Source organism: Maylandia zebra, linkage group LG6 (genome assembly GCF_041146795.1).
Source record: "Maylandia zebra isolate NMK-2024a linkage group LG6, Mzebra_GT3a, whole genome shotgun sequence".
NCBI classification, from domain to species: Eukaryota; Metazoa; Chordata; class Actinopteri; order Cichliformes; family Cichlidae; genus Maylandia; species Maylandia zebra.
The window spans coordinates 8,930,252-8,953,599 of record NC_135172.1 but is presented as its reverse complement, the minus strand read 5'-3'; the positions used below and the strand labels follow the sequence as shown (position 1 = coordinate 8,953,599).

At 39.7% G+C, this 23,348-nt stretch overlaps 1 protein-coding gene and 1 long non-coding RNA gene across 2 annotated transcripts; both read right to left on the bottom strand.

The window, feature by feature from the left end:
- Positions 1-2,141: 2,141 nt before the first annotated feature.
- Positions 2,142-14,338, bottom strand: LOC101486696 (sialoadhesin). The gene is made up of 13 exons (XM_024802727.2): positions 14,217-14,338; positions 11,339-11,695; positions 10,992-11,219; positions 10,365-10,715; positions 10,035-10,268; positions 9,591-9,851; positions 5,385-5,645; positions 5,025-5,285; positions 4,569-4,659; positions 4,418-4,478; positions 3,971-4,012; positions 3,541-3,719; positions 2,142-3,298 (listed from the first exon to the last, which is right to left on the bottom strand). The coding sequence occupies exons 1-13, from the start codon at positions 14,293-14,295 to the stop codon at positions 3,235-3,237; spliced, it is 2,469 nt and encodes an 822-aa protein (XP_024658495.2). The 5' UTR covers positions 14,296-14,338; the 3' UTR covers positions 2,142-3,234.
- A 2,408-nt stretch (positions 14,339-16,746) lies between these two features.
- LOC143418907 (uncharacterized) lies at positions 16,747-22,769 on the bottom strand. Its single transcript, XR_013098853.1, has 6 exons — positions 22,633-22,769; positions 22,027-22,169; positions 21,595-21,849; positions 21,247-21,483; positions 21,009-21,134; positions 16,747-19,650 (listed from the first exon to the last, which is right to left on the bottom strand). It is a non-coding gene; the product is annotated as an uncharacterized LOC143418907 (long non-coding RNA).
- Positions 22,770-23,348: the final 579 nt, after the last annotated feature.

Below are 23,348 nucleotides of genomic sequence, written 5' to 3'. Positions count from 1 at the left end.
ACCAGCTTGAATTATTACTTTCTCTGCATTTGACCCAGTCACTCAGTGGAGCCGTGGGCAGCCAATAAGCAGTGTATAGGGATGGTACCTTGCTCAGGTGTACCTCAGGGTAGCCGCTCAGTGGATTCGAACCCCCAACTTTCCGATCACAGGGACGACCATTCTACCTACTGAGCTATCCCTGCCCTAATGCTGGTGGTTTGAGAAAAGGAATCAAAGTCAGTGGAGACAAGACAAAATACATGTATAAATGAGAGGGAGACGGGTGGAAAGGTGAACGTGCAAGAATCACAAAAGCAATAGTGAAGGTGGATGAATATGAACACCTGGGGTCAGCCATGAAATGAACACTGCCCAATAGAGATGAAGAAGTGAGTGCAGGCCGGGTGGAGTAATTTGTGACAGATGAATAACAACAAGAGTGAAAGGGAAGATTAACAAGATAGTAATGAGACATGCTTGATGTGTGACTTAGAAACATGTCATGTTCGTTGTGGTGAAAGAAGAAAAGTGATGCATGCAGAGCAACAGGAAGTGATTTGTAACTTGTTTGTGCAATTTTCAATAAGACCACAGACATGATAACATGCACAGGCCTGCAGTAAAACCAGCGACTGTAGAAAACTCTCTACCGACGCTTATTTTAATACTTTTATCTTCATAATACAAGAACTAAATCCACTGTGGGATGTACCTGATTGCATTTTTATTTGTATTTGTGATTGCTGTCAGGAGCCATCACATCATGTGAACACACACACACACACACACACACACACACACACACACACACACACACACACAGATATATATAAACAGTTTGAATGAAATATTTGATTAAACATAATCTGTAATGATACATGAACGAGGCAGTAATGCACAGACACACACCTGCTCAGCAGTCATCATAGAACGGGGCTGGTTCATTTTTGTAATCTACATTAAACCAGCTGTGAATAACAAGGCTAAGTGCTCTTCAGTGTAAATATGGATGGACTGACGGGACACTAAGAGGACAAGAACAATACATCCACTCTCTGCTGCTGTCAGACTTACAGCTGCTTTCTCGGTGATTTTAGTGACAATACAAGAAGTTAAAAGTAAACAGTGAACAAATGATTAATCACTTCAAACACTCAAAGAGATTAAGATGTTGCTAAATCCTTCCTCTTTACCTCTCTGCAGAATAAACAACGTGCCAGTAAAAGGCAACTTGGTAAGAGATGCAAGCTTCATAACATTTCTTTTCCTGCCCTTTTTGTACAGGAAACGTCTTGTTAGATTTGTATTTACATAGTTTCACAACTAGAAAAAATGAATCTGTGACTCTATACTTGGCCCTATGCCCTTTAACAATGTGCTGCATTACTAATAGGTGTACTGAAATCTATCTGTTATTCATTTGCATAACACATGGGTTTGACATTAGACTTCCCCCGACTTCTTATTTATCTACTGTTCCATCTACTTGAACAGGTGTGGTTCCAAACCTTTAGTCAAATCCAGGAAGTGGTCACGTACTGGTGATCATGCAGCAGAACAATGAACAAAAGAAAAAGAAAGAAAAAAAACCTAAGTCACAGACACAAAAACAACCTCTAGACATGGAAGATAAGAAATGAAAAATGACGACAAATTAAGAAACAGGGTGGCAAGGAAGTACTGGGGTAAGTGATGATCTGATGGAGCTGAGTATTCAGCAACAAACTATTCAGGACGGTCAACAACAATGACAGAAAACTAACATCCATCCATCCTCTTACCCTTATCAGGGTCACAAGGGGACTAAAACCTATACCAGCTACCATAGGCCGAGAGGCAGGGTACACCCTGAACAGGTCACCAGCAGGGCTAATACAGAGAGATAAACAACCATTCACACCTAGGAGCAATTTCAAATCACCATAACCCCGCTTACTGCATGTGTTTAGTAAGTAAAAAGTAAGTAAAACTTTATTTATATAGCACCTTTCAAGATAAAAATCACAAAGTGCTTCACAGAAGCTAAAACCTAAAAATAAAAATCAACTAAAAGCAAGTTTAAAAAGATGGGTTTTTTTTAGCTGTGTGGTTGTTTATCTCTCTGTATTAGCCCTGCTGGTGACCTGTTCAGGGTGTACCCTGCCTCTCGGCCTATGGTTTAGACTGTAGGAGGAAGCCAGAGTACACAGTGCTAACCACTGCACCACCATATACAAAATACAAAAGCTAACAGATGAAGTAAAAACTAACATGAGCACACAAAGGCACATGGTTACAATATAATACAAGAAATAACACAAGAAATGCTTTGAAACAGAAATATCTGACACAAAAACATGAACTCGGGAACTCAGATGTAAAGATTATTCTATTTGTAAAGCATGTTATAAACAATCAGTGTGAAAAGAATGCATTTAAAACAACATTCAAAACCACCATCAGAGTTAACAACAGGAAACAGAAGAGTTCTTTTAAATAATGATGGTTTTACTTTAAGCAAATTACAATTAAACAACTGAGAGCAGGAATGATGCAGACAAAATATAAAACAGACAGAACTAAAGTGAATCGTGGAAAATGTGTAAAATATTATTCTGTACTACTATGGAGTGGAAACAGGACGCATGTTCTTTTCCAATAACTCGGTGCTCTTTAACTCAGCATACTGATGTATTACAACAACAATAATATTAATAATATTAATAAATACAAGCTTACCATGTATTAGCTATTACATACAGTGCTGCAGTGCAAAAACATTTCCTATGTCTCATGAAACTAAAAGAAATATACATTTTAGTCAAGTATACATGACTTCCAACAAACGTATGAGATGAATTTTTTGCCTGATGGTGGATCAGAAGGTGGACATGAAGGTTTGCACTAAATCTTGGCAATAGACAGCAACAGATAACCTGCATATTTGTACCAAACTTTAAGAACCTGAAAAATCTTGAATGGACTTGTTGTTTTTTCCAGTGTTGAACAAGTAGTTTCAAAGAAAATGACAAAATAACCTCTACTCCCCAAACATCTGGACACTCTTTTGAAGAAATATCAGTTGAAGTTAAAACTAGAGGTGTAGTACAAAACTTCAGATGAAATCAGACAATCAAGTCCACAGCAGTTACCCTCAGGGGACAATGAACGCCTGACCAAAATTATATTGTAGAATCATATCTACTGTCCAGTAGCTCTATTAGGAACTGACAATTAAAGAATGGTCCACAGTTCGGCTTCCTTTTGCTTTTATCAGATTTTCTTGACTGTGCTGTACAATTCAGACGGATCCTCCTCACTGTCCTGGTGTACAGTTCTGGAGAAAAAAAAATAGGATGGATGAAGGAGGCGTGCTGTAATATGTGTGCCCAAGTTCATGTTTCTAGTGTATAAAGCAGCAGGCCAGGTCGGTCAGAGAATCACTAAAGTCCACAGCGGTTACCCTCAGGCTATGAAGTCAGTTGGATGAAATGTTTTTCCCACTGTAAATGTTACGTTCTTGGATTTCCTTACATGGATGCATGCATCTATACAACTGAAATTCTTAGTGCTGGTTACCTCAGGGCAGGACTGAAGTTGACTGCAGCGTACTCTACATGCTCATCCTCCTCTTTCACCTTTTGTCTGCGGGATCCAGCTGATCGGATGTTGTAATAAATGGGATCAGTCTGGTTCGTTGAGAATCGGACACTAGCATAGTTAAGCTCTTCATCTTCCTCTGAGTGACTGGGTGGAGACTGAAAAAACACAGAGTTCAGAAACCTGTTGAACTTTGGCTGATTTCCTTCATTTGCTCTACTTACAGTCATTTTACTTATTTATGTTTATAAATATTCATGTTATAGAGATTGACCAACTTAGGGATAAATAAGCATACTCATACTCATATTTAAAGTAAGATAAGTAACGTTGCCCAGAGCTCCCCCTCAACAACTCTGACTCTCAGTATAAAGTTCTTTTGCAGTTCAGATCTGGTTTTCAGTCTTACCTCTGTCTTCCCTGTGTGCTGACTTGGAGATGTGCAGGAAACCTGTTCAAGAAAATGTTCAAGGAAATGTTATGGAGCCAGCTAGATTAGACATCCAGAGATTCCAAGCTAGTTTTAAATCAGTGTGCATCTATGGCCACAGACAGCAGGGGGTCTGATACCACTGGGTGGTTTATCAGTTGTGATGTCACCTGAATGGACATTATTAATGTCTCAGTTGCTCATGACATTTTTAGCAGAAAACTCTGATTTACAGAGAATATTGTGAGAACTACAGCCACATTTGAGTTTATCAAAAACATTGTTAAGGATGAGTCTAATTGGGGTGGCTCAACTCTTTTCTTCTGCAGGTGTTTTGGAATTTTAAACTTCACTTTGACTGTTCAAATTGAATTTTAACCAGAATGCAGTTTCACAGGATTTCACACTCAGTTATTAAATGCTCACCTTGTTGTTGTTGTCCCGTCTGTTTCCAGGCACAGGAAATAACGCTGAGGGCTTCTTTTTTCTAGGTCAGGGGGAGGAATGAAAAACTTAATTAAAAGTAAGCAATCTGAGCACCAACAAAGGTGATTTTTAATGTGCAGCAGATACTCACGCAAGCAGGAAAAAGACCAAGAGGCATATAATAACTAGGAAAACCACAAGAGTTATTCCAGTGACAGCTAGTTTTGCCGCCTTCGGGAAATCTGTGATTTAAAAACAAATATAAAAAATAAAAACATGTATTTATATGCAGCCAGATTACGGATTACAGACAATAATCCTTGCTTTGTTTTCTCTTCTATATAAATGTTGCTGGTTTTTAAGTTGTAATTGATGGACTGCTTGATTTGTTTGTTTGTTTTGTGAGCATTATTGTTATCTCACCATATTAATAGATTTGTATAAGTTAAACTCCGAGTGATTGTGAATAGTTTGCTATTATTGTTTAGTGTGTCCATGCACTGATTATAAACAATGCCATGAGCTGCTCATTACTACCACACACATTATTATATATAGTGGGTTATGACATCTATGAGCAAATGAGTAAGTGAAATAAAAAATGTACCTTCCCTGACAGTCAGCTGTAAGGTGACATTATGACGTCCTCTGCTGTTGTGGGCCACACAGTAATAACTCCCACTGTGCTCAGGTCTGATGTTGCTGATGGTGAAGTTGTGTCCTGATGCTTTAGGTGAGTCTTCATCCTCCTTGTACCAGGTGTATTTAGCTGCTGGGTTAGCATCACTGCTACAGGTCAGAGTGACTGAACTGCCCTCCACTATCTCAGCAGAGGGACTCACTGACACAGAGGGAAGCTTTGGAGCATCTAGCAAACATTAAATAAAAAACATGTATATAATTACATTCTATTAACATTATCAAGTATTATTTTTAGAGATCTCCACTGAAAAAAACAACAACTAACATTGAACATCTATGGATAGAGACGTAGAGTTCTTCTGTCCATACTGATTCTCAGACTTGCAGGAATAATTCCCACTGTTCTCCAATTTGATGGAGATAAAGTGATAAACATCCTTTTGTCCCGTTGAAAGTACTTTGTTGTCTTTGTACCAGGTGTAACTAGCTGCTGGGTTAGCATCACTGCTACAGGTCAGAGTGACTGAACTGCCCTCCACTATCTCAGCAGAGGGACTCACTGACACAGAGGGAAGCTTTGGAGCATCTGGAGGAGGAAACATACAATATGTAATTACAATATATACAATATATAGTTAGAACCAAATTTTCAAATATTAATAGCTTATATTCTAAAAGGAAAACATTGTAAACTTCCCAAAACGAAACAAATCAGCTTTATTGAGGAGTAAAGGAGTAAGAGAAGTGAACTCACACACTGTTAGAATGGAAAAGCTCTTATCCTTTCACAGCACAGTTAAAACTGTCTGCAGGTTTTTCTTCAGCTAAAAACTTGTTTGATTTCAATATTAGAGGAATCTCAATGAAACCGCTTTGCTTTGAAGAATTGCTTTGTGTGTAATGAGAAGCTGCAGTTGATGTTCTCAGTTGGATAAAGCAGTCTGTTATTTAAAGAAATGTCTCAAATATTTGTATGAACACACTTTTGAAAGTGGAAATGATCGGATCAAACTATATATCACTATTTACTGAGATTTCGATGTAGACATTTGTAACGGTTCTTACATGTGTTCATATACAGTGGCTTGCAAAAGTATTCGGCCCCCTTGAACTTTCCCACATTTTGTCACATTATAGCCACAAACATGGATCAATTTTATTGGAATTCCACATGAAAGACCAACACAAAGTGGTGTACACGTGAGAAGTGGAACGAAAATCATACATGATTCCAAACGTTTTTTACAAAGAAATAACTGCAAAGTGGGGTGTGCGTAATTATTCAGCCCCCTTTGGTCTGAGTGCAGCAACAGAGGTTGTCTAAGAGAATACTGGGAGCAACAACACCATGAAGGGATAAAGTTACTGAGAAATTTAAAGCAGGCTTAGGCTACAAAAAGATTTCCCAAGCCTTGAACATCCCACGGAGCACTGTTCAAGCGATCATTCAGAAATGGAAGGAGTATGGCAAAACTGTAAACCTACCAAGACAAGGCCGTCCACCTAAACTCACAGGCCGAACAAGGAGAACGCTGATCAGAAATGCAGCCAAGAGGCCCATGGTGACTCTGGACGAGCTGCAGAGATCTACAGCTCAGGTGGGGGAATCTGTCCATAGGACAACTATTAGTCGTGCATTGCACAAAGTTGGCCTTTATGGAAGAGTGGCAAGAAGAAAGCCATTGTTAACAGAAAACCATAAGAAGTCCCGTTTGCAGTTTGGCACAAGCCATGCGGGGGACACAGCAAACATGTGGAAGAAGGTGCTCTGGTCAGATGACACCAAAATGGAACTTTTTGGCCAAAATGCAAAACGCTATGTGTGGCGGAAAACTAACACTGCACATCACTCTGAACACACCATCCCCACTGTCAAATATGGTGGTGGCAGCATCATGCTCTGGGGGTGCTTCTCTTCAGCAGGGACAGGGAAGCTGGTCAGAGTTGATGGGAAGATGGATGGAGCCAAACACAGGGCAACCTTGGAAGAAAACCTCTTGGAATCTGCAAAAGACTTGAGACTGAGGCGGAGGTTCACCTTCCAGCAGGACAACGACCCTAAACATAAAGCCAGGGCAACAATGGAGTGGGTTAAAACAAAACATATCCATGTGTTAGAATGGCCCAGTCAAAGTCCAGATCTAAATCCAATCGAGAATCTGTGGCAAGATCTGAAAACTGCTGTTCACAAACGCTGTCCATCTAATCTGACTGAGCTGGAGCTGTTTTGCAAAGAAGAATGGGCAAAGATTTCAGTCTGTAGATGTGCAAAGCTGGTAGAGACAAACCCTAAAAGACTGGCAGCTGTAATTGCAGCAAAAGGTGGTTCTACAAAGTATTGACTCAGGGGGCTGAATAATTACGCACACCCCACTTTGCAATTATTTATTTGTAAAAAATGTTTGGAATCATGTATGATTTTCATTCCACTTCTCACGTGTACACCACTTTGTTGGTCTTTCACGTGGAATTCCAATAAAATTGATTCATGTTTGTGGCTGTAATGTGACAAAATGTGGGAAAGTTCAAGGGGGCCGAATACTTTTGCAAGCCACTGTATCTTAGATTATAAAACATATCCTGCCATTTGTCCTCCAATTTTCAAAAGCATAAAGCTGACTAATTTCTGCATTAGGCTGGATGGAATACCCAGCATTCATACCCTACACACTTTTTTTTTATTAGTGATATGACCAACTAGAAATATTGCTGCCCTTGCTAGTCACCTTAAACTCTAGTCTGTGGTCTTCTTGTTGTATTAATATATAATGGCAGTTACTTGTTCAAAGATGAAGAGCCCACTGGCCAGTAACCTGGGCTGCACTCTTGACCGATGACTGAGCATCCAAAAAGAAGGAAGGATGTAAAGGAGAACCAGGAAAGGAAGCAAATGACAGCCCACTGGCAAAGGCAGTCTCATTCGGCATAAAGGAGTGGATGCTAGCTTGGAAGAAACCAACTTCTGTCTGTGCTGCTAAGGTTAGCCAAACTCTGCAAACTAATAAGCATATTTTGAATTCAGTGACAGCAGCACATTTTCAAAAGATCTGGATCTGGGACTCTCCTCAGCTCTTACTGGGACAGTGGCGCGGCTGCCCCTCTGTTGGTCTTCCATGGTCTCTTGTGTTCTGGGGGCCTCTGGATGTCTGGAGTTTTGATCTCCTCCATACCCGCTTCACACCCTGGAGGACGGGGCTGTGGCCCCCCCACACTCCCTAGCAGATCATTACATGGAGAAACCTTTGGAATGCAAGCATGCTGATCCACACAGGTATGCACACATGGGTATTCACAGACGCGGACTAAAGCTTTCTTGGCTGCTGCCTCAAAGCACACTGTGCGCTGTCTATCTTGCGTGCTGCACAATATCGTTTATTACTTAGTAAATACTGATATCTATGACTAGCTAGTTTATTGTGATGGTGCTTTGTTTTCTCTATTATTATGTTGCTCTTTGTTGTTTGCTGTCTCCTCTGTTTTTGTTTGTTTGTTTGTTTGTTTGTTTTTTTTCTCCATACAGGTGACCCAGGAGTTTTTTTTTTTTTTTTTGTCTCTCTTCCCCCCCCTTCTCACCGTCTCTTCTCCCCTTTGGTTTTCTTTCTTTCTCTCCCCCTCTCTCTCTCATTCATTCCCCCTGTCCTATTTATTAAAAAAAAAAAAAAAAAAAAAAAAAAAAAAATGACAAAGGATGAACTGAAGCTCTGCCATCACGTAATGTCGCATACTGCTGTTTCTGATGTCATTTAGAAAAAAAAAAAAAAAAAAAAAAAAAAAAAAAAAAAAAAAGATCTGGAGCAGAGACACTTTTACCTTTTTGAGGGTCTGAATATCACAGGCATCCAATATTCATCTCAGTCAATGCAACTTATGCACACAGATTTCTCTAGATTCGCTCAATATTTGATGGTATCATGTAATGTAGTTTGTCAGATATCCAGAGTCTTAAAACATAAAATCGTGGACGATAATTTTGTAAAATTCCCACAATTTGTAGTCACAGGTTTTTACAGATTGAAGAACCTTTGCCCGTCTTTATTTCTGAGAAACTGCGTCTCTCGGATTTTATTTTTATACCCAAACGTGTTGCGAGACTGTTGCCAGTTAACTTGATGCAACATGTTCCTCCAGATGTTTTTAGTAACTCTTAGTTTTCCAGCCTTTTGTTGGCCCCATCCAAATTTTTGGACTTGTGTTACTGTCATGAAACTCAGAATGAACAAATACTTTACTTGTACTCTTTAAATCGTACATTTTCTCAGCTGATATTTTTTTATGTTCTATTATGAATAGAAAACATGTAAAATTTGTTTATGACATTTTCTAATCATGGAATTCTGTTTTTTTTTTCTATTTGAATGCATAAAAATAGTTCAGCTCACACACTCAACCATTGAAAATAAAAAGAATAACAGTATTTCTAAAAACTGCAAACATGGTCTTCGTGATATGTAATTCAAGTTTTTCCATATTCCTGCAGCAGTCTCACAGCTCTTCAAAAAGTCTTTACAGCTTATAAATGTATTTTACTCACATTTCACATCAATAGTTCTGCTTTCAGATCTCTTTTGTCCCAGGTCATTATCAGCTGTACAGTAATACTTTCCAGAGTCAGAGGGCAGGATGGAGAAGAAAAAATGTTGGTTTTGGTAAATGAGAGGGTTGATGACATCCTCCTTGTACCAGGTGTAACTAGCTGCTGGGTTAGCATCACTGCTACAGGTCAGAGTCACTGAACTGCCCTCCACTATCTCAGCAGAGGGACTCACTGACACAGAGGGAAGCTTTGGAGCATCTGGAGGAGGAAACATAAGAATCACAACAAAACCAAATTTTAGAAATTTATATTCTAAAAAGAAAACATTGTAAACCTCCCAAAAGAAAGGCCTCTGACTAAAACTAACATACAGACACATTCACGTAAATAAAGAAAAATTAAATATAATTCTCTTAATGAAACAAAAAGTAGTGAACTCACACACTGTTGGAGAAGGGAATTGCTCATATCCTTTCACAGCACAGTGAAAACTGTCTGCAGAATCAAATGTGTTGAGGTGTAAATATTGTTCGTCTGATGAAAGTTTGTGTCCATTCCTGTACCAGATGTAGGAAGATTGATCGGGTAGCTGACAGTTGTTGTGACATGTCAGCTCTTTCCAGTTAGAATAAGAGTTTACTGTTGATCTCCTCACATGTACCTGGAGCTGTGGACCTGGGAGCAAACAACAGATATTATATTAAAACAAACTCTCAACATACTGCAAAGCTTATAAATGTTTAAAGTTACTTCCACTGAAAATTATTTTACCTGTGACTGTCAAAGTGACTCCAGGTACACCAGAATATTTCCCTCTTGGATCGTTTGTTATGAATCTGAACTTGTACTCGGCTGAGTCGCTCTCTCTCAGGTCTGTGATTCTCAGAGTGCAGTCGTTGTTTTTACACTGATACTGAACACGGTTTTTGTACTCTGACTCTGTTTTCAGGTCCACAGGTTCATTATTTTCGTCTCTGATGAACCAGAATTTTTGGACAACTTCTGTATTTATTCCATTTATAGTCGATGGGTATCTGAAGGTGCAGCGTATTTCTGCTGTTGCTCCTTTGAAGGCACAGACCTGAGTAGAAGTGTAAGTCACATCCCAGACATCCTTCACCACTGTGAGACAGAGAGAGTTGGATATTAGTCAGAGTCACAACATCTGAGGACAGAAATGAAAACGATGTGATAAGGCCTCAGTATAAGCCCATGAGAAAGTCTCCTCCCTTCAGTGACCTCAGTGTAGGATAACTATTTATGAGCTCCGACTACACAGGTTGTGTGATCAACAGAAAATACAAACTAGTAGTGTTACCCTTATGAAAACCTATAAAATCTACAGCTCATTTGCCACACGGCTCCACAACATGGCATTATGTTAAAGCATAAACTCACCCACTGAAGGAGAGTGGAAGTTCTCATATCCTCTGACAGCACAGGAAATCCTGTTTGTAGGATCCAGGTAGTTTAGAAGAAGATTAGATGTTTGTCCTGTGATGATCCGTTCATTCTTGTACCAGATGTAGGAGAGATTATCAGGCAGAGGACAACTGCTCTCACACTTCAGATCTGCTGACTTAAAATCACCTCTGACAGCTGATCTGCTCACCTGCACCTGCAGATCTGCCCATTAGTAAATAAAGAACATTAAGCTCAGCTGACAACATTCAGATAAAACACACAAACACACTCACAGCAAACACTTGGATTTAAAATAGTAAACGAGTGGATGAACATGTTACCTGTGACTGTCAAAATGACTCCAGGTGATCCAGTATATTTCCCTCTTGGATCGTTTGTTATGAATCTGAACTTGTACTCAGCTGAGTCGCTCTCTCTGAGGTCTGAGATTCTCAGAGTGCAGTCGTTGTTTTTACGCTGATACTGAACACGATCTCTGTACTCTGACTCTGTTTTCAGGTCCACAGGTTCATTATTTTCGTCTCTGATGAACCAGAATTTTTTGACAACTCTTGTATTTATTCCATTTATAGTCCATGGGTATCTGAAGGTGCAGCGTAGCTCCACTGTGGATCCTTTTACAGCACAGATCTGAGTAGAAGTGTAAGTCACTCCCCAGACATCCTGACCCAGAACGACTGTAACACAGAGCACATCATAACAAAAAATAAAGTTAGATTAACAAAAATTAAACAGACTCATTTGGATTAGTATTTTTCTGTAGGCTACATTTTTAGCTTCATGTCATGGAAAACAAAGTTTGCAGATTTTTATTTTCAGCTAAAGATTCATCTGATCTTCACATTAGAAGTCAGGAACTCAGTGAGAGCAGCTGCTTTGTAGACCGAGTGTAATGAGAACCTGCAGTTACTGTTGTCAGATAATTAGACTCTCACTTAATGTTAGAATAAAACAAACTATAATGAAAAATGATTTGCTGATGATAAAGGTAAATGTGTAGAAGTTACAGGCTGCTAGAGTTGACTGCATTGACCCACTGTTGCTCTGTGCACAAGGTAAGATGAGTTTGAAATTAATTTAAACATGTTTCAGCCATCGTATGAGAGTGAAGGCAGCATGGAGATGGTTAGCAGTGATGATGGAGACAGGAGAGGACGTGGGAGAGGAGAAGCACGTGTAACAGCAACAAACACATAAGAGTAGAAACCTTTGTTGGAATTATTGCTCATGTAGTTTAATGTATTTCAGTCTAAAATCTTCAAAATCAGAAAAAGAAACAAAAAAATAAACCACAACTAAATTTTGAATAATTGTATAAACTTGTATAAAAGTAAGTTATCGTTGGGTTGAAAGCCTCGTTACTTTTTGTTTTGTTATATATTCTGTTGTGTTTAATGATCATTATTTTCTGACCTTGATGGACGATTTCATTTTTAACCAATCGGATTTGTTGTCCCGCCTTTAGCTGTTTCCTGTCTGTTTACACTGGTAAAGCTGCTTAGCACTACACCAGCTAAAGGTGTACCTACAATGCTAAAGGAATGTTGTTGCTATTCAGGCTGGATAGCGGCTGAAGCCTGAGGTCTGGGAAGAACCACAACAAGACAGAAATAAAAATCGAGGAAACCATGGTCCCAAAGTACTCTTTTTTATTACATTTATGGCTCTTTTAATGGGACATTAACTGGAGGGACAACTGTGCCACTGTCCATGAAATAGCCGAGGAGAGCCCCAGGGTCACCCCGCAGCCGTGGAGCAAAAGCCAGAGGGGGTTGCAGTGACATGCCCGTCACTGCAATGATATAGATTCTTACACAGTCAGTATCAGAGTTTTTGTTATTAAAGGGTACATTTTAGATAATCAATAATTCATTTAGAAACCCCCCAAAACAGGAAGGCACCAATCACTACTGTAGTACTCTAAGCACTACTGAAGAGCAGTGGTTAGACCCAAAATAGGCCTAATGGAGTATTTTGGTAGTTTAGTCAAATTGAGTTCTAGCACACACTTAAAACATCCACTGCTGACCAAAATGAAGCACAATAAACAGAAATAAAATGGAAAACATAGGAGAACAGGACAGGATTTTAAAAAGAAAGTAAAATAATAAATATATTCATCCATCCATTCGCTTCCGCTTATCCTTTTCAGGGTCGCGGGGGGTGCTGGAGCCTATCCCAGCTGTCATAGGGCGAGAGGCGGGGTACACCCTGGACAGGTCATAATAAATAAATAAAACAGATAAAAGTAGTTGGACCTCATTCTGATTTAAAGGGTAAAGAATAAAAAATAAAAATGTAGTCTATGGAATTAACAATTTCTTACACAAGTAACTTCTAGGATAAAATACACCCAAACACACTTATATAACAAGAGACACACTGACACATAGAGACACTTCAGCAGAACCACAAAGAAGGACACAAACACAGACACAGAGACATGTTCTCATATGGGGACGTTACATGTTGGCTTTTCTGTGTAACGAGCCAAAAACTTCCATTTCACAGATAAAGTTTTGTTTCTAAACTTTTCAGGTTCGAGTGATTAAAAGTAGCTGAAAATGCATCCCAAACACAAGCTCAGGCCTCAGCAGCTTCAAAGTCAAATGTTAAATGACTCATTCATTTTACAGTGCAGCTTGAAGTGGCTGTAGTGTCACTATCACTTAGTGGCAGCCATGACTTTACAATTTGTTCTTTATGTAGACAAAGAAAAAAGGAAAGAGGTGAAGTGAGACTGATAGTCTGGGTTTTGTCAGCATGAAAACAAAAAGAGGAACAAACAGTTCACACTGATAAACGTCGGCCATGTTCATCCTGAGGAAATCCACTTAAACAACAACAAATAGATTCTGTGAATCTAAGACGACAGATGATTTATAATAATTAGACTAAATTATTGGGTCTTTCACCCAAACATCATTAGTGTCCAGATTTATGGCACTGGAATAAAACGCAGATAAAATGATTAGACTGCAAAACTCTGAACTGCTGAGTGTTAACAGTGCAAAGAAAAACATTCAAGAATGGAGACAGAAGGCTGGAGCTGCAGAGCTGTAAGGACAGACGATGTTTCACACAGCATCATTTTACAGATGGAAGAAAAATACATTCACCTGAAAAAAAATCAGTGTCTGAATTATATTTTCTGTCACATTTGGTTACTCAAAGTAGAATTACTCACAGCAGACCAACCTGTCACAGTGAGGAGAACAAATCCACTGACTGCTGTTATTACACTCATAGCTGCTCCTCTCATTGCTCTGTGAGCCATTAAAATGCAAGTAGATAACTGACAGTCCTTTCTGTAAAGCAGAAGTCAACTCATCCCAGTCTTTAAGATACAGAAGTGAAGTGTTAAAAAATGACACCCTCTCATCTTCCTCCTTATTTGCATACATGGTTAACCAGATGCAAGTGGATAAAACTTCAAGACAGCAAAGCTGCAGTTTTACCAGCAGTGACAGCGTGTCTGATATTCTTTACAACGTCTTAGTCATCCAGGAGATGCTCTCTGTGGCAGGAAGCCTTTTTCAATCTGTGAACAAATGTTTTTGATGTGATACAAGTGTGTGAGATGGACTCACAACACTTTACAGAATTAGAGCTGAGCTCAAAATGAGGTCAGAGTTAAAAATGAGCGTGGTCTGAACCACGAGTGCTGAGAAAAGCACACATGAACTGTGAAAGCTAATTCCTGGTTATCTTCTTTGCATATTCATTATAGTTTAAATGTGTGTGTAGGTGCCCGTATGATCTGCTGACTAAACACAGTGTACATAATAACCTTGATAGCATAGAGTAGAGAATAGAGCTCTGCCCGTCTCTTGATATTGGCAGAAGAAGCGTGACGAGACAGGTTCAACTTTTTATTGCAGACAAATTCAACAAATGCACGTTTGCAGATTATCAAGTTACACATGAATATTGAAAATACAAACTGGTTAATACACACGGCAGCTTCAGAAAAGACATCAGAGGGTTGCTCTGTGTGTGTTACATACTACACATATTACACTTGTGGTTGGCAGAGTTGGTTTATTGTGGTGCTTTTCAGTGTTTCTGCAGCATCTTGCACAACAACAGTTGTTACAGAAACTCTGTTTTCACTTTAAATAAAGATCAAGTTTGAATCAAAACATCAGCAAAATGAACAGCTGTGGTACAAGTGTTACACCTGTTACAAGTGGTAACAGGTGTAACACTGACAATCTGATCATTGCATTTATGGACTGAAAACATTCAATAATGATGCGAGTACTGTCACATCAGCTTTTTGTCTTTAAGAGAGAAAAGTCAGAGGAAAGAATCAAACCCATTTCATTTGACTTCACTTGTCTGTCATTTGTCTTTTAGAAGAGACAAGGAAATGGAAACCAAAAGATTCTGTACATTTCTCTTTGGAGGCATTTTTGAAACTGTTTGAAAGAACAAAAGTGTTTAACGAACCCATTTTCAGATCAGTGGAGCCGAGCAGATAAACACTTTTATGTTCTGTGTCAGAAAAACTGAAATATCCCCACATTGATCTGACATGTGACACAAAACAGAGAGATTAACACTGTCTGTCAACAGAGGCGACAAAATACTGACACTTTGTCCTTATGAAGAAGTGCAGATACTTGTACTTAAGAAGTATTTAAAAATGCTTGATATTTAACCCTTTAAGACCTGCCATAGAACCAAGTCCGCCAGAGCTTATATTATATTTTTACATGTTGTAGTGCCATTTTTGGGAGTTCTTAAAGTCAGCAAAGAGGCACAGAAAAGAAGACCAGACACCAGCGAGGGAGGATAAGAAGGACAGACGCAACAACATTGTCATCCCCTATGTAGCCGGTGTATCAGAGAAACTCAGGAGAGTTTTCTCCAAGCATGACATCCCGGTGCATTTCAGACCCAGCAACACGCTCAGACAGAAACTGGTTCACCCGAAAGACAAAACGCCAAAACACAGACTTAACAATGTGGTGTATGCTGTACAGTGCAGCGAGGAATGCTCAGACCTCTACATTAGAGAGACCAAACAGCCACTTCACAAGCGCATGGCACAACACAGAAGAGCCACCTCCACAGGACAAGACTCAGCAGTCCATCTGCATCTTAAGGATAAAGGACACTCTTTCGAGGATGCCAATGTTCACATTTTGGACAGAGAGGACAGATGGTTTGAAAGAGGAGTGAAAGAAGCCATCTATGTCCACTGTGAGCGACCATCTTTGAACAGAGGCGGGGGTTTACGACACCAACTCTCTGCCATCTATAATCCAGTTTTGAGATCCCTTCCCAGACGCCTTAACGCCCACTCACATCCTGGGCCATCTGACCTCAGGAATTCGCATGATAAGGTGGGGCCAGGTTTCACAATGAACACACCCGAAACTCTGGCTGATTGGGACCCACGCCCAGTTTCACACCTTGGCTCAGGCGATTAGAGGATCATCAGGGGGTCCTTTTGTCCCTCTGTGGGGGGTCACTCCCACTAGGTTTATATCTGGGACTCTCCACCATTTGACCTTAGAACTGAAGAAGCTTCTCGGATGAGAGGTGAAACGTCTTCAAGCAACTTAAAGAAGTCCAGACGCTTTTCTTTGCAAGCTCCTTTGACTACGATGACCTGGATGACTGAGAACCTTCACAGACATTTTTGGGAGCATTTCAAGTTGCTATACATCAATACAACCATTACGGCCTAAATTTTAATAATATACATGCATTAAGTGCATAGTAATTACATAAATTGCAAAAAAGTGCAATAAACTACAAAAAAATTGAAAATCGTTTTTGTTTTTTAACATATATTTCTAGTTAGAGAAATTTAAGAGGCTTATCCCTCAAAACTGTAAATACAAAAAAGTTGCACAAAATAGTTTCCCACCACAGGAAATTTATTTTGAGTGTCTTCATAGTTTTATTTTTGAAATACACCAATTTCTATACACTGAAGGAAAAAACGAAAATAAATATCATAGTGCAAATTTGCAAAAAAGCAGCATATGCATCAAAATAAACTATTTCCAGCAGTGCAATATGAGTCCTCAGCATCCCAGAAACGACACAGAAAGTCATAAAGTCAAAAATAACTTTTAAAAACACCAGTATAAGCTCATAAAGGTCTTGATGGTAAAAAACTACATTTCCGCGAAAATGACGTCACTTCCGGTTTTGGGCAGGTCATGGCGGACATGCGATAGTTCACGCTGATGGACGTAGGAAGTGTTATGAACAGCTGATCGGATCGGCAAAGCCTGTTTCTGGAATATTATGTTTTTGTTGCTGCAAGCGCTTTTTATGCAGTTTTTGCAAAACTATATGTGGAAGGAAACCGTGACCTAGGACAAGCTGATGGCATAAGATGTAAGTACAACTCATCTGGTTTCATTTGCAAAAAAAAAAATTATTGCGCTAGCTCACGTGGTTGCAGTGCTACCGGGATTTAAAAATAGTTATGCAAAACAGAGCGTGCCCGCTCTGACCGGTTTTAAAGGGTTAAAGTACTGTGAAGTACTGATTCAACATCTTTATTTAAGTCAAAGTACTGAGGGCTCTGAAATGTACTCACAGTTTCTACCAGATAGTTTTGTTACAAGTTTACACAACCTGGTGCTACATTAATATAATCATAATATAATATGAGTACATGGGAATACTAACTATTAACTGTTCACTGTCTTTATTATAGACAGTGAACAGCTGGTATTGTATATTTACTTTGAACATGTTAAAATAGTAAAACAAGAACAGAAAAAAAAACTGTCAAAAAATACAAAATACAAGGAAAACAAAATAATAATTATAAATAACTTAAATGTTCAAAAAGCAGTAGGAAGAAGCATAATCTTATTTAATCCTGCCCCCTTTTCAACATTTAATAACACACTTTTTCTTCCAGTTTAGGCCCTATCCATCATAAACTCTTCCTTACAATTTGTTACATGTTTGCTTTTATTACCCCAGTAACACATCAAACCATATGCAAATGTACAGCTATATATACATAAACATATTTGTGTTTATATAACAAATATGTTTATATAACAACAGGGGACTGTTGTTGTGATTTGGTGCTATATTATAGCTATATGATGATAATACAACTGATTTGAATTCAGCAGTTTATTGAAATTGGCCTTCACATTATCTTCTGTTAATAACTGTTGAAGATGTAATATCTTTTTTTTTTTTTTCCTTTCTTTGTGGGGGAAGCAGACAAGCCTGATTAAAGGGTCGTCGTGTAAGTCAGCAATAAACCACAACACCAATATGAAGATTTTTCTGTCTACAAACTTTAGATAATCTCTCACATGAATTTTCATTTCAGGGATCCAGGCTGCAGTGATCACACCCATCAGATTCACATTGATGTGATAGTTACATGTTTGCTCACTGGTTTTTCTCATGTCTGCAGATATCACCAGTATCGCGAGGGCTGGGAGAGGCAGCTCGCACCGGGGGAGCGGGATCACCACCAGCTGCGGTGGAGGATCCGGGTATGTGTGGGATGAGGCATGAAGTTATTACACCGTCAGTTTCATTGACCTGGGCAGCAATGTTTGTTGGAAGTACTTTTTTTTTTTTATGTATTTTTTCAGGAGCAGCTGGCACAGGGAGTAGTGCCAGTAAGTAACTCTCTGTAAGGAACACACACACTTCTTTGTGTGTGCATTATAAATACAATTAAACAGCGTCCGACAGTGCTGCAAACAACGTTGGACTGGTGGGTAATAAGCAAGAGAATAATGCAGAAAACTGATTTTTAGATGGGAAACTCTTCCTCAGAGAGAGAGCTCTGCATGAAGTGTGATTTTATCGTGGTGGAAGAAAAACAGCCACAGTAAGAGGGAATAAATGACGATGTTTATGTGAAGCGAAATATTGGGGTCTACTTTATATTCCAGCTCTAAAGTCAATGTCGTCTTCACTCATGAAGATTTTTACTGTCCTGGGGACAGGAGTGAGGAGTCTCGTCAGAGGAGCCATAATTTTATAGCTTGCAAAAGTAGAAACAAATAAGTGTTCATTTGAATTCTTGTCTTAGTGAAAATGGTCTCACTTTCTGCCCTTCACTGTTTGTGTCTAAGGCTAAAAAACTACTTTATCTAAATTAAACGTGACTCTAAATATCACATATGTAGTTGTGTGTGTGCGCACACACGTTTTTTATGTATATAGACTTCTTTTCAATTATTACTCATGATATAACAGTGTGCAGACAGGCCCTGCGAGGACATGAGGAGGAGGCAGTGATAAAAGGTGTGTGAGGCTGCTACAGGCTGTGGATCCCTCACCAGCTGGAATAAAAAGAGCACAGCTAACAATAACACGTGTACCAGTTGTTCCTGTTCTGTGCTTATTCCTTCACCCCGAGTACCAACAGGGCCATAAGGCGTGTCAGCCGCACAGGGCTTCAGATTCCCAGCAGTCAGTGAGGAGATAGGAGGAGGCTACAAAGCTCAGAGTAACTTGGGTTAGAGAACCTGGAGCTGGTGGAGTCATAGCTGCCTTTGTTCAACACCATCTTCTCATCTGGATTGCAGGACATAACAGCATCCACAGGCGAGGTTAATTCTACAGTCATCATTTCCACTGAGTTCAAGAAGAAGTGAAAGTATTCACTGGGGAACCCACTCTGGAAGAGAGAAGTCACAGAACAGAAGAGGGCTTAGAAAGATTGGAAATATACAAGATATTCAATCTCCACTTTAATGGAATCAGTTAAATAGGTAAGCATCAGGTGTTTGGGGTGCTTCACTCATACTTGACTGAATTTGAATTGCTTGGATCATGAAGGTCATAAGTCTGTGACTGGATCAGTGAGTCGCTTTGTCTGTCTGGTTACACCTCCCACAGAGTTCACATCTATCTGCAATACTCTGTCTTTTTATGGTACATGTTGTGTTGCTCGACTTTTTGCACTGAGCTTATTTTTGCTTTTAGACTCCTTAAACTCTCTGTAGCTCCCTGCTACTTTACAGGGTTTTTTTCAAGTGAATATTTTTAGACATGAACATTAAACCTTGATGCAGTCTACCTCTGTGGTTATACGGTGAGCCTTGTTCCCAGCAGACAACAGGTTAACAGAAAATACTGTGAAGTGACTGTTGTTGTTAAATGGTGCTGCATTAATAAAACTGTACTGAACTGAAATCAAATCATTGTATAATAAACTTCCCCATGAACTTCTCCAGCATCTGATTTTAACACTGTGATGAAGCACTCTACTCTTAACCCTGACCCAGCGCTCCAGCCCCTACCGGTCCGTGAGTCACTTGAATTTTACAGTGTTTATTTATCGGACAAAAGAAGTTAAATTAAACAGCTGTCCAGTACCTGTGCAACAGATGGTAGTGATGGTTCAACAGAAACATCCTATACAACAACTGATACAGTTATATACATAAGCAGAACTGGGGATACTCGTCCCTAACTATAACAATATCCATAACATCAACACTCCTCTACACATGGTTGTATTTGAAGCTGCAATGCTTCGCAGCCAGAAGCACACCCCTTGAAGCAGCACAGGTGTGGGCAGCACCTGTGAAATTTAATTTACTTGGAAGAAGTGAGTTATGGGTTGAATTGTCCATCCTTGTTCTATTCTGTGTCACCATCTTTCTAACCATGCTGAACACCCTCTCTGATGATGCCTTGCTGTGTGCCACACACAATAGTGCCTTCATCAAATGCACCAGAGTCTGGAATCTCCCATCTCTCCCTAGCATGGCCCAAACCCTGTCAATCCTTGCTTCCTGAAGAAGATCTTCCCTGCCAAGCACCTGGTACTCCACTAATTCTTCCCTAAGTCTATCCAGGCCCAACCGCAGCTGCAGCAGACTTTTCCCTAGCTCTATGACTGCACATGAAAATGAGCAAATTAAGCACAAGTGAGCTGGAGATATAATTGCTTGCTCTATTATTATACTCTGTAACTTCTGAAGTTGATTATTAAACAACTACCACCATCAATTAAAAAAGGGGATGTACCTGAGTTTGGAGAAAATTGATGCCGTGACGCTGGATCCAACACGGTCAGGCTTTGGAGGATGATGTTGTCGAGGGGGGATGCAGTCATCATCTTTGTGGTCACAGATACAAAGAAGTCTCTCACTGCTTTGTGACACATGATCGGATCAATGATTACAGGCATTGTATGATGGATTATCAGTCAGTTAGCTCTTAGGAGGTAAGCTTATTTGGACAACACAATAATCATAATGCTTACTGGATCATCATTGGGACAGAAGAGTAAAGTTCATCCATGTTGTCCTCCAAGAGGCTTTGTGCAGCTACTGCAAGAAAGAGTTCTTTGCCTGGCAACTGTAGGCTGGCATCCATGAACTTGATGTCCTTCAGTGGGACGTCAGCAATAAGGCTGGCAGTGAGAAATCTTCCCATCAATCTTCTCACCAGGCCGGTCATCTCCCTCCTTGGGTAGCCTATGGACCATCACTCCTTCAGCCTAGAAACACAAGACGGATTATCAGTTTTGAAAAATTATGAGAACAGCTTTATTTATTATCACAATTATTAAAGTTTATCTTTTGCTGGGCTGGCTGAGCTGAAACATAACCTTGAACTCTGCCAGTGGCTTCAGAACCTGGAAGAAGAACTTTGTCTTCTTGCTGGTTAAATGCTCTGCCAGCATCTTCACCTAACCAGGCTTCTCCACATCCTCATACTGGCCTGCAGTGCATCCCACTGGTTGAGCACCCGCTTTATGCAAGTCAGCAAGCTGAGCCACCTGGTTGCACAGTATTGGAGTATCTTCAGAGTCTCTGAGTCAGTGAACTGCACAAACTCTTTGAAGATTTCAGCATGTTTGGCACTAAAGTTGAGAAAGGTCAAATAAAAATACATAAATAAAATACAATCAGGAAAGAAATTGTTAAGTAATGAAAAGCCAGGAAGCTAAAAATGATATCCAATAACAGTCAAATTGTGGAACAGAGGCTCTCTTTTAACTTATGTTCAAGTGTAACATGTAGCATATCAATATGCTTACCTGATGTCAAAGAGCATAAATGCTGCTGCTGATGTGATCAACAGGCTGGCCTAGAGCCCTAATGCCACATCCTGTGGCCAGCTGGACTTCGTCACCTCCTTCTGAGTTTTCAAAGAGAAAACCCTGGCCAATATCACAAATTCCTTTAAATAAAATAATATTTATTTAGAGAGCAATTTTCACTGACGACAGCCACAAATTACTTTATAAGAGAAGCGTGAATACAAAATACATACTTTATCAGACCAAAGGGTTGGTTTTGGCACAGTTTAACCCTCACGTCATACTTTAAAAAACTTACGTTCGTCACCCTGGGGACCGTTTTCTGCCACGCCCGAAAAATGCTATAAAAAGATTATATATTCATATTTTTTTCCACTTTAAATTAGCCAGTCTTTTAAAACTACTTCTCCCTGAAATATTCATGTAAAGTTTTAATTATATTTCGGGGGTTTTAACCCTTTTAATCGCAGTTTAATTACATGAGCGCACCGTTTTTTTAGCCCCCCAAAACAAAACGAAATATTAAAAAAAAACAAACATTTGAAGTAATATTTGATTGTTATTATAATTAGGCCTTTAGATGTACTAAAGATTGGCACCAACCTTCATTTCGATCGCCTTTTATTTTTTTTTGCAGGAGCAGAAAATGGTCTCCAGGCGGCCAATGTTGCTCCTCTAAGCCGAAAGAAGTGTCTTTCCCCGGCATAAGTCGCGACGATCACCGGGGCATGTTGCGTCGGACCCCTTTTTCCAACACACACGTCCGGTACCACGTCACAACAAATACGTCATTTCCTGTTGATTAAAAAAAAATGCACCCTCAAACGGTCCTAGGCGCTGAAAATGGTCCCGCCCGATCAGCGGGCGAAGGCGCTGCTGCACGCCGGAAATGAGGCTTCGTTTCCCGCAGGTCTGTTTAAGCAGCCCGCTGTTTTCCAGCCCGGGGTCAAATGTGGAGCAAGGGCGCCACCCGGTGGACAAATAAAAAAATTACAACTCTAAGGCCACTACTGCAAACGGAAACGGAAGCATTACCGATCACGATCGATTTGACCGTAATTTTTTTGCCGTGAAAAATAGCGTTTATAATGGGTTTCAATGGGGCACAAAACGGTCCCTAGGGTGTCAAGTGTGAGTATTTTTGCTGCTAAGCCGTGTTAGGCTGATGTAAGAAAATCAGACTGAAATTTTGAATTTTTTACAAAAACGAAACCGGGTGGCATGTTTGGCTATATTACACCCAACACAGCGGAAATGGCTTTTATACGAATAAAAAAAGTGGCAGAAAAAGAGCCCAGTATGACGTGATTAAACAGTTC

What these genes read in the sequence shown, in the direction of transcription:
- LOC101486696 (XM_024802727.2), bottom strand. Translation starts at nt 14,295, where the DNA reads ATGGCTCACAGAGCAATGAGAGGAGCAGCTATGAGTGTAATAACAGCA. An exon ending in TCTATCCATAGATGTTCAAT is followed by an intron (nt 5,286 to 5,384) that starts GTTAGTTGTTGT and finishes AATGTTTGCTAG; the next exon opens with ATGCTCCAAAGCTTCCCTCT. An exon ending in AACTTCAGTCCTGCCCTGAG is followed by an intron (nt 3,299 to 3,540) that starts GTAACCAGCACT and finishes TTTTTTCTCCAG; the next exon opens with AACTGTACACCAGGACAGTG.